The sequence below is a fragment of the Elaeis guineensis genome, chromosome 8 (genome assembly GCF_000442705.2).
Source record: "Elaeis guineensis isolate ETL-2024a chromosome 8, EG11, whole genome shotgun sequence".
Classification (NCBI taxonomy): domain Eukaryota; kingdom Viridiplantae; phylum Streptophyta; class Magnoliopsida; order Arecales; family Arecaceae; genus Elaeis; species Elaeis guineensis.
The window spans coordinates 122,465,073-122,476,523 of NC_026000.2; the positions used below are offsets into that span (position 1 = coordinate 122,465,073).

Consider the following 11,451-nt stretch of genomic DNA (forward strand, 5'->3'; position numbering starts at 1 on the left):
CATAATTCACACGAGAAAGAGTTTCTCGTGAAACCTTTCCACGCACAAAGAGTCCACGCCCTTCTCTTCTCACGCCATAAGTGGATAGGGATGAGTTGATTTTCATTTGAATTCAAATTTGATTTGAATTCAAATGTGTAACCACTTGTCTTTATCCTCTCACGCGGATAAGACACGTTTTGAACTATTTTAAAAGAGATAGGGAGGTGGGGCGTGCGTAGAAAAATTTTGAGAAAGAAAGTGGGGCGTGAGGAAGTCTTGTGCATGAGGTGAAGGTCCAAAACCTTCCGAGAGAAAAAGATAGAAAAGAAAGAAAATTGGGCGCAGGGTTTTTGGTGGTACCCTAGGGTTTCTACCTAGGGTTCGGGAAGTGAGATTGGTGTGCCACGAGTGTCGTGAGTCCACCAAATTTCAGGGAGAGATCCATCAACCTCTCAACTAACCGTGCAAATGATCCAGAGCATCCGAGGAGTCGGCACACATCGATCGAAGAAGTTCGATCAACATCAGCCATCAAAAGGGTGAAATCACGAACTAGCATTCATGAGGAACCGATCAGACGGAAGCTTCGTGTGGATGATCCGCAGAGACCAGACACTAGAGTGGCTGCGACGTGAAGATCAGAGCCCCCTGACGGTGATCAGATTACGGTGATCGACTACCCGCAAAAGATGATGTGTTCTGAACACAGTACAGTAAAAAGTTTACTGTTTCAAATTTGAATTTCAAATTTAAATGCATGCTATTGTATCATATTTAGATCTTAGTGTAGGATTAATTAGTATTAATTAATGAGATTAATTAATAATTCCACTGTAAAATAGTGATTTTGAAAAAATTTTAAAATTACCATTTTGCCCCTGCACTGAATTTTCACTTCTATAACATGCCCAATAGTCAACAGTAATTTCTCTAATGATGGAGTATTTACCTTTTCTCTACATAGATCTTATCACTAGAAGGGTCATAACTTAAGACCTCCAAACACTATTAATGGACGAACTTAAAATAAGATATGCTATTAAGTTTGCTGTAAATATGACCACATAGCCTTGAAGTGTTACCATCGCTTGATTAATCATATCAAGCCGAAGTTACTTCTCCACAAGCAAATTTTGCTGTTGTGAATGATCCCACATGATATACAGATACATGTGCCTCTCATTACATGACTCTAAATTTGTCCAATCTTTGTCTCGGGTCTAACTATAATGGTTCTGATCAAGTTAACATAGAAGATGGTTCAGATTTGGCTATAAAAATTATTGATCACTCTCTTTTACATGCTTCTACTTGTCTTTTCCAACTTAATAATAGTTTACATGTCTCTCAAATCATTAAAAATCTTTTATCTAGATCTCAATTCACACATGATAATTCATGTTATTTGGAGTTTCAGCCTAACTATTTTTGTGTGAAGGACCTCACTTCCGCTCAAATCATCATCAAGAGTATACTTAAGGATGGAGCTTACTGTTTCTTACCTGAGAGTGTCGTCAAGAAAACTTATGTTGCATATGCTACTGGAACTAGTATTTCTCAATTTGTTTGGCATCAACATCTTGGGCATGCTTCTATGCTACTTGCTTCTAAAATTTTTAATAACTTCTTTTTGAATTTTCATAATAATGATAAAGTTTCATTTTGCTCCGTATGTCAATTAAATAAGAGTCATTCTTCACCTTTTTCATATTCTCATTCTAGGTCTTCCTTTCCTCTTGAACTTATGCATACTGATATTAGGAGATCTTCTTTGATTTTATCTCATTTTGGGTAACGGTGCTATATATATTTTTTAGATGACTATAGTCATTTCTCCTAGTATTATCCATTAAAATATCGTTCTAATATTTGTCATGTCTATTGTGCTTTTTGGTTGCATGTTGAAAATATTTTTACAATATAAAATTAAATTTCTTGAAACTAATTGTGCTTGTGAATTTCAATTGCAATCCTTTCAACAAGAATTAAATGATTATGGAATTAGTCATTGCTTCTTATGCCCCCACACCTCCCAACAAACTAGGACTGCAGAAAGCAAACACAGCCATATTATAGAAGTACACCTTATTCTCTTTGAACAATTTAATCATCCTTCTAAATTTTGGAATATTGCTTTTGAAACAGCTAATTGTTTCATTAATCGTTTAGCCACACGTATACTTCATTTTACTCATGTTAAAAAAATATTATTTAATAAAAATTCAAATCATAATTTTCTTCGTGTTTTTGGCTCCTTATGTTTTTCCCATCTTCATTCCTATAATAAAAATAAATTAGAATATCATTCTCTTCCATGTATTTGTCTCAGTTATCCTATAGGTTTTCATAGATACCGATGCTACCATCCTTTTTCTAGATGCATTTTTATATCTCGAGATGTTATCTTCAACAAGACTGTGTTTTTTTCATGCACATAATTCTTCTATTGATACTTTCGAGCAAATCAGTACCCCTCCTAAGACCTCTTCTTTACCATGACTTTCACCTAAGCCCAATGATCAGTTAGTGTCAAGCCATATCAATCCACTAGTATCCCCAGTCTCGAGTCCTCAAACTCAGTCCAGTTACTTAAAAACACAGGACAATAACCTAGCCAAGATATGTGACCAATGTTCTATAGCCACTGCTGAACCTACTGCTCTTGAACTAGTGACTTCTTCTCAGATCAACGGTCATCATATGACCACATGCTCCAAGGATGACATGCTCAAGCTATGTCGCTTTAGCACAAAATATCCCATGACATCTATGGCTTCCATTATCCCAATCGAGTCCACTTGCTTCACTCAAACCCAACGTAACCCTCAATGGCATGAAGTGATGGCAGATGAGTATAATGCTTTGCTCTTTAATCATACCTGACTTTTAGTTCTGCCATCTCCATCACAACATGTTATTGGCTACAAATAGATATTCAAAATCAAAAAGCGATCTAATGGCTCCTTCGAGGGATATAAAGCCTGTCTAGTTGCTAAGAGTTTTAATCAACAAGAGGGTGTTGATTATGATGAGACATTTAGCCTAGTTATCAAGCCTATCGCTACGGGTTTTCTGAAGTTTGGCCTATTAGGCAGTTAGATATCAAAAACACATTTCACCATAAGCATCTCACTAAGGATGTTAATATGAGACAACCTCCTGATTTTATTGATCCGAACTATCCTACTTATGTTTGCAAGCAACAACGTTCTCTTTATAGTCTTAAATAGGTGCCACATGCTTAGTTTCAGTGATTGAGCTCTCACTACATACTTTTGACTTTCATGGGTCTAAGACTGATGTCTCAGTCTTTATCAAGCACACCAAAGAATACATAGTGCTTCTTCTGTTTTATGTTGATGATATTATTTATACTAATATTATTTCATTGGATGATCTTATTGCTTTCCTATTTATTAGGCATTGAGGCAAAGACCACTACTTTTGGACTTTATCTAAACCCATCCAAATATATTTCTATTTTTCTTCTCCAAACCAACATGGATGGTTCCAAGCCGATCTCGACATCCATATCTATAGGGTCCCAACTCTGTCATTCTCATGGTTCGCCACTTTCTGATCCGACTCAGTATCAGAGTGTGATGGGTGTGCTTTAATATCTTACTCTTACTCATCCTGATATTGTCTTTGTAGTTAACCAAATATGTCAGTTTATGAGTATACCCACTTCTACGCACTGGCTTCTAGTCAAACGCAGTTTTCGCTACTTGAAGCATACTATCGACTATGCTCTGTATTTAACTAAGAGTCTATCATCTTCTCTTCATATCTATCCTGGCACCAATTAGGCTGGTGATCCTAATGATCATCATTCTATAAGTAGCTTCAATATTTTTTTTGATCCTAATCTAATATCCTGGAGTACTAAACAAGTACCAAATCCGAATATAAAGGATTTGCCAATGTTATTGCTAAACTAATTTGGATTCAATCTTTATTACAAGAATTGGGTATCTCACTCTCTTAACCCCCTATACTTAATTTGATATGACAACTAATTATTTGCCATATATCTTACTGCCAATCCCGTGTTTCATGCTTGAAACAAAGCATATAGGAATTGATTTTTCATTTTATTCGAGAGCAAGTAGCTCATCGTCAACTTCAGACCTGACTCATCTCCTCTAACGACCAACTTCCTGATATATTCACTAAAGGGCTTGCCTCCCAATGCTTTCAACAATGGCAATCCAAGCTTTCAGTGGTATCTACCTTAGCTTGCGATAGGGTATTGGCATTATCTTCATCTTGGCCTCATATTAAGGATCCATAGTTTGAAGAAATTGAATTTGAATTTAAATTTTAAACTTTAAAATTTGAATATTGGAGATCTCCTAGGATCATTATTCATTTATTATTTTTTTTCTATTTTTATATAATCATGATTCATTTGTTATTTTTTTTCATCTTTGTATGATCATGATTGTAAATCTTTTGTATATTTTCAACTATAAATATAGATAACCTCCTCACAACATTAAGGTAGGAAAAATTTTCTACAATATTTCTTTTCCCGTATATTTTTCTTCTTCACACAAAAATTATGTCTTTAGCTAAAAAATACTATATTTTTAGCCATAGGAGCAACACAGTCCAAACAACTTCCATATGGACATATACGAAGCATTTGGTTTGCAATTGGATTTGACTGCTAGAAGAGAGTTAGGATTAGGTTTTAAGGGATTGAGACATTTTTTATTTTTTTTGAAATCCGAATGAAAATGAGATTTCTTCCAACTAAATAGCTAAAACGAGAGTCAATCGCTCTTATTTTCATTCCAAAGCCCAACTTCTCTTGACCAAACATACCCTTGCTTCTTGTCATGGAGCTTCATGAGTTAACATAATGAACCAAGATTAACATTCATGAGCTCATCTGCCTCTTCCTTAAAAGTTGAGGACCTTAAAGACATCCTCAGAACATTAGGCTCTTGGGACAGTAATGCTAGAAATATTTTTGGTATCAACAAAGTTAATTTATTGGGAAACAAACCTTTGTAGGTTAGAAAACCTTACCCTATAGCATCAAGTCCTTATTGTATCAAATTTCATAACAACAGATCCCACTGGATGGATGGATAGGGTCAAGCATTATTAGAGAAGAAGCTGTCATGAATGCATCGTAAGTTGTGCTTGACAAAGGCTAAATACCAAGCCTGCACCTTTTATTGTCAAAAGATCCTAGGATGATCTCCAGACTCATCCAAGACCAGATGAAGGGAGGACATTATGTGGCACTTAATTTTCCTTTCTTCCAAAAGATGTTGCTCTTCATTTCCTATCATTTCAGCTTTATGATTTCTTCACCTTATATTCTCTGCATTCACCCTATTTGCACGTAAAAATATATTTCCATTGTTCATCCTACAAAAATTATTCCATGCACCGCATGGGTCCTTTGCTTGTGCCTAGCTAGGTGAAAGATTAGCTGCCCATTTTGATACCTAGCTGTCATTGACCAGTATAACAAGTCTAGGCTGCATTTAGCTTGAGAAATAAACAAAAGGCATTCATACTATAACATGTGCATTAGATATCATTACAGCTACAGAATGCGCCCATGATGTTAGCAATTAGGAAGTGAGATTTTGGCGAAAATAATGACATCATCAGCGCAAAGGAAATCGCGTATTTGGTCATCGATATTTCTGAAAAGAAGCCTATCTATCTCATGGTGTAAACAAAGAAGAAGCATAAAAAACTTCTACCAATATTGCTTTACCACAATGGTCACAACAAGCCTGCGTGAAGATATTATTTTGAATGAGTTACATTCTTCTTCCATGAAGTATCTATAAACACTCCAACACTTCAAGAGGTTGAGGAATTTCTACCTCTATCTTCTGTACTCGCCCCAATCTGTACACAAGCTCATCTTAGGTTTTCCACTACTTGCTTTCATTTCTTCTACTCCTTTTCCAACCTCCTCAAGAATGACAACCAGGATGTCCATCTTCCATGTCAAATTATGTGGTTCTGGTTTGATACTAATTATAGCAAGATCATGGTCAGAGCACAAGCTTTAAAAGATCAACATGACTTCTGCGACCCACGGTCGTGAACATAACAATCCATCACAATAGCTTCTTTTGAATGAATAAGCAGATCAATTTTCCTGCGAGACATCAATAGGATCGATGATACTATACTTTCAATTCTGTGTCTCTATAAGTCAGATGCTATGCAATAATTTTATATCCTAGCTCCTTTGAGACTACTGTTGTATTCGTTCAGGTATACACTTGAGCAAGAATGTGAGCTCTTGTTGTGAAAACTTAGGCCTCCTGACCTCCTCTATAGAGTCACAAGAACTCTCATCTCTTTCAGTAGCTGGTCTGCTGAAATCTGACACAGCCTTAGTAATGTCTTCGACAAGATCGACAATTACACCATTGATGCCCATTAGATGCTGCATATAAACGGCTTCAGGAACATTGCTGCAAATGTATTGAAAACACATCAATAATTTGAGAGTTGGATAGAAGTAAACATGACCACTTGTAAGAAGCCAACAATTATGGTATGATTTGAAATTGCAAATGCACAAAGTGACTTACTTCAACTGGCCATATGTTAGAAGGGCAAGACTAGATGCCTTGATTCTAGCTATTGCTGATGGATTTCTGAAAACTCCTATGACATCTGAAACAATACCTTGCAAACCACTGGCCAAGCATAGCTTAAGGGCCTCATCCAGCGAGTTTCTTCTCATGTCATCAAAGATTTGGTTCCCTCCCTCGGTGAGGAAAAACACCTGGTTCAAGGAATTACATGTTATAACAAAGATCATATCATAATTTACTTGTTACTGATATGAAATAAGATTCTAACAACTGACAAACAGGTGAGAAAAGGCATATAAGGAAGAAAAAAAAAAAAAAGAGTTCCACTTACAGGGTAAACACACTGTAATTTCCTCACTAGCTGTGCTGCATCAGGTTGGAAAGTTGAGAAGATGATGGGTCTATCATTGGCATACTCAAAGACCACCTTGTTACAAAATTTTAATAGTTAAGAATAGCTAATCTTAAGAATTTAAGAGTTGATACAGCTTCTGGAATTAGATTCATGAATTAGAAGGCAACATGATTAAGAAACCATACCTGCAAGATGGCCTGAAGAACATGAGTAAGCTCTTCTTCTCTGTAAACAGCATGGTCATCAAATTTAAGCTCAATGTTGAAGCCCAGACGGGGATCAACACTCCGAAATGCCTCTTGCAATGTGCAAAGAGAGTCATCATCTTCCACACTCCATTTTAACACTCTCCCATCTTTAGCCTTCCTGAATAATGATTTCCCCACCTGGATCATTTAAAAGAAGAAAATATCATGAATTGCCTTGTTTTCTATCAAAAGAACTAGTGAAAGAGAAAGGATGAGAATTACCTTGCCAGGCTCTCTTTGAGGGCCGTAGGAAAGGAATTCTTCCAAGTATAGATTTGTGACCTGCTTCTCATTGATATGTCCCTGAAGAGACCAAATCCAACAAATATGTCAAAAATGAATTGAAAAGAGGACATATATTTACTTGTAATTAACAAAAATAATGTAGAGAAAAGAGAGGATCTTACAGCTTCTTCGAAAAGGATCACATCATCGTGGAAGATGATTGGGACATCATCTTTGGTCACCTACAAGCATGGTATTCATGATTCTATGAGTTCCAAGTTCGACCAATTTATATTTTGAAAAAGAGGGAAAAATAGTGGGTAACAAACTAGATGCCCTCCTATAATGGAGAGCAAAAACTACACAAAGTGCATTAAGATAGCAGAAAAGGATTGCTTTTTTCTACATGAGTGGGGATCTGCTGGGTGCGTACTTCGCACCACAGAGGATTGTACATGCTTGTATGTTTGACATGTCACCCATCTCAGAGATGGATGGTGGTTGCCTCTCAACACTCGTCTTGTATTGCATGTGTACCTTTTGTGGCACAATTGAAAGCCGTCTATCTCTGAGATGGGTGACGTATCACCAAAGTTTGCACTATTGTTTGCAGTGCAAAACAGGCATCATTAAAAAACTCCTTTCAACGTTAGCTAAATGCAATCCAGAAGACCAAGAAGAATGTGTAATAATGAAATTTTAGGAAAATGGTGCATCGATGACCATCAACTAACTTTCACAAAAATGGGCTCAACCATCCATATGGATATTTAGTTATCTTGCTGATGTTGATTATTTTAGTAGTGGTCAAACAAAAGACTTGTTCTTGCAGCTGCCATAATAGTTCTTGATATTGTAATTGCTTCAGAATCAAATTCCTTGCTCTCTTACAACTTTTCACACTTTCTGCAAGCGTATATTGTATTTACAACCATATTTAATTAAAATAATTTTTTTTACCAAAAAAAAAAAAAAAAAACTTCTAACTAAAAAATGATAACATCGAGGATTGCTAACTTGAAATTGGATCCCATGCCAACTGGTTGGCGGTATAAATCGGTACATCCCTATATTGGATTGTACCAAGCCCAAATCAACACGAAAATATGGGATGAACCGGAAGAAAAAGAAAAAGAAAGAGAGAGAGGAGAGAGAGGAAAAGGATGTTGGTAGTGGCCAGCAGAGGGCCGTCGAGGCCTTTCGGCTCTACAATCTTCCATGAGAGGATACAAAAAATTAAAGAGAGAGGGAAAGGAAGAAAATAGGTCTGATGGAAAGGAGGCGAGGAGGCCACCAGAGAGCCGCCAGATGGCCTCCTTGCCGCCTTCTTTTCAGTCCTATTTTCTCCCTTCCCCTCTCTCTATCTCTTCTCGCATCTCACGGAGGACTATGGAGCCTAGAGGCCTCGATGGCCTTGGCGGGCCACTGGCAGCCTTTCTCTCTTCTTCCTTTTCCTAGTCTCTCTCTTCCTCTTTTTTTTTTTTCCCTCACTCTGTATTTTCCAGCATTGTGAGTCGAATGCCCAAACCGCACCGATCAGCCAATACAATTTGGCACATCTTGAACTGTCTGATTCAAGATGGTTCAACAAACCCTGGTTAACACAATTGAGGACTAGTTTTAATATTCTTTTAATCAATACTTTTCTTTTCCTTTCAGAGAATGCTGATGGAACACTACCAATTGGTTGGTACTCCATTTTATGGTTTCTAGCCTAATAAATTGCCTTGGCACAATGACAAGGTTGTTATATTAGAACTTGAAGGTCATGAGCTAAAAATCTAAAAATAGTTTTTTCTTTTGTGAAGGTTAGGCCGCATACATTTGATCTCCTCTACATCCTGCAGTGACAAAAGTCCTATAAATTGCGCTACCTTTTTTTTTTTAATAACCTTATGGATTGCCATTCTTGTTTATTATTTTCCAAGCATAGCTAGAGGGGCCAAAGAGGTCAACACAAAAATGGCATATCGAAGGTCTATAATCAGATGTATGTGGTCATCTTTTTTTGTCATGAACATCTGGAGATGAGACCTTCCTTGTTGAGTTCAAATAAAAAAAAAAAGAAAAAGGAAAAAAAAAGGAAGAACTCGGTGAACGAGCAACAACGGTCAGAAAGGAGAGATAAGGGAGACAACACCCACCCTCCTTGGCAAGAATTTTGTATGCTAATGCAGTTGGTGTGACTTCAAAGCAGATAACGGAAAAGGTAACACCATCAAGAAGAGTAGATGGATGTCATACCTGAACGTCGAGCTCGATGAAGTCGATTGGGAAGCGGGCAGCTCGGTTGAAGGAAAGGAGGGAGTTCTCCTTGACGGCTGTCATCCGTCGGTCTTGCGATGTTAAAGCATTCATCCCGTTCCCTCGATGACCCACCACCATGAAGTCCGTTGCCTTCCATGGCGGTTGCAGCATCTTAGCCCCTGTATCCCCAAGATCCCGACCATGATATCCGACGGCTTAGAAATTGTGATCAAAATAAATAGCCAAAAACTAAAGAAGAGGTAGAGAGAAGTAGGCTTACCTTTGGGGACGGTGGTGGAGCGGAGGGTGACGGAGGGCTTCTTTGGGACATTGCCGAGTATGCGAACAATGGAGACCTGGATGGCCTTGAGAGCCATTGAGGACTATATATAAGGAAACTGGGAGAAGAGGAGAATTACGAGTAGAGTTTTGGGTGATTGGAGGACTGGTGAAGAGGGGGCTTTAAAGGAGGAAGGGGAGGGACGTAAAGTTGTGGGGTTTATGCCATGGGATATTCTGGTAGGGACAGCTTGTTCTCCCTCTGGATTCTAGTGGTTTTATGGACGCTCCGTAGCTGGGATGTAAGAAAAGTATGGGGTATAGCCTATCCTACCTGGAGCTGGCCTGGAGAGATTCTCTCTGACCATGTCTTTATTCTTGGACACATCTCGCGTGGCAGTCAACGAATTCGTTGTGTTTGTTAGATAATAACATTCCCCTTCGGAGCCTATGACCTTGACCGTCAAGTTTATGGAGAAATTATTGCATGCATTATATGCACCATGCAGCTATACGTACAGCTAATCACAACCGCTGATTCCTGTAAACCTCGTTCACCATAGAAACTTAGAGTCATAATTGATTGCATGCATAGCCACATGATGTGTGCAGTATAAACAATAATTTCTCTCATTTAAATAGCATGCAATACTCTGGGAATTGGGGGATATGCAAGGAATGAAATAATGCATTGAACAAACCCCATTGAAACTTTTGTTGACCGTTGTAATCATTATAATGGTCATTTTTATCTAAAAATAATTTTAATTTCTTGATATCATATATATATATATATATATATATATATATATATATATATATTAAAATAGAGTAATCGTATTGGTTAGCCTTCGTTTGACATGTGATTGGGCCTTTTGGATGTCACGTTTCTAGAAAACCGCATGAAGAGAGGAAAGAAATTTGGGAGTTTGGATCGGGGAGGACGAAGCGGCCATGGAGGTTGAGAATATCGTCAGTGAGGGGGAGAATTCATGGATGAAGATCTCCAGCCTGCATCCGATAGTCACCCAAGGCTCGCCAACGGCGAGCTTCTCCGCTGGCAACCATCTTATCTAGAATAATAAAAAAATAGAAAAGATGAGATGAAGGACTCACCGGATCTAGGTAAACTAGTGGTCCTCCCTCTTGATCGTCGGAGAATATATGCCGGAGCCTCGGAGAGATGACAGTGGTCCACCGATCCAGACTTTTTTCGACGGCCGTCGATCGTATTTTTGGGAGAAGGAGCCATAGTTTAACGCCTCCTTCCACCGATCTCCTAACGACATATATATCGCAAGCACACCCGTCAGAAAACTAGCTGAGAGGCTCAGCAAGAGGGCAGTGTTCCGCCAATTGCATGTTTTTGACAACTGCCAGTTGAGATGCAGTGGAGTGGAACGACATTTCGGACGGCCTTTTTCAACCGACCTCCCTTAAGACCGGCCGTTGTCGGAACACCAACGGCTGGGAGAAGGCCATCGGTGGTTGGGAAGGCCTGATGATCCATTGGTGGAGGTTAATCGGGAGT

At 38.2% G+C, this 11,451-nt stretch overlaps 1 protein-coding gene across 1 annotated transcript; it reads right to left on the reverse strand.

Annotated features, from left to right (window-relative positions):
- Positions 1 to 6,061: 6,061 nt before the first annotated feature.
- On the reverse strand, positions 6,062 to 10,054 carry LOC105061408 (glycerophosphodiester phosphodiesterase GDPD2-like). Its single transcript, XM_029260787.2, has 8 exons — positions 9,922 to 10,054; positions 9,639 to 9,820; positions 7,577 to 7,636; positions 7,392 to 7,472; positions 7,107 to 7,307; positions 6,898 to 6,993; positions 6,561 to 6,757; positions 6,062 to 6,440 (listed from the first exon to the last, which is right to left on the reverse strand). The coding sequence occupies exons 1-8, from the start codon at positions 10,016 to 10,018 to the stop codon at positions 6,218 to 6,220; spliced, it is 1,137 nt and encodes a 378-aa protein (XP_029116620.2). The 5' UTR covers positions 10,019 to 10,054; the 3' UTR covers positions 6,062 to 6,217.
- Positions 10,055 to 11,451: the final 1,397 nt, after the last annotated feature.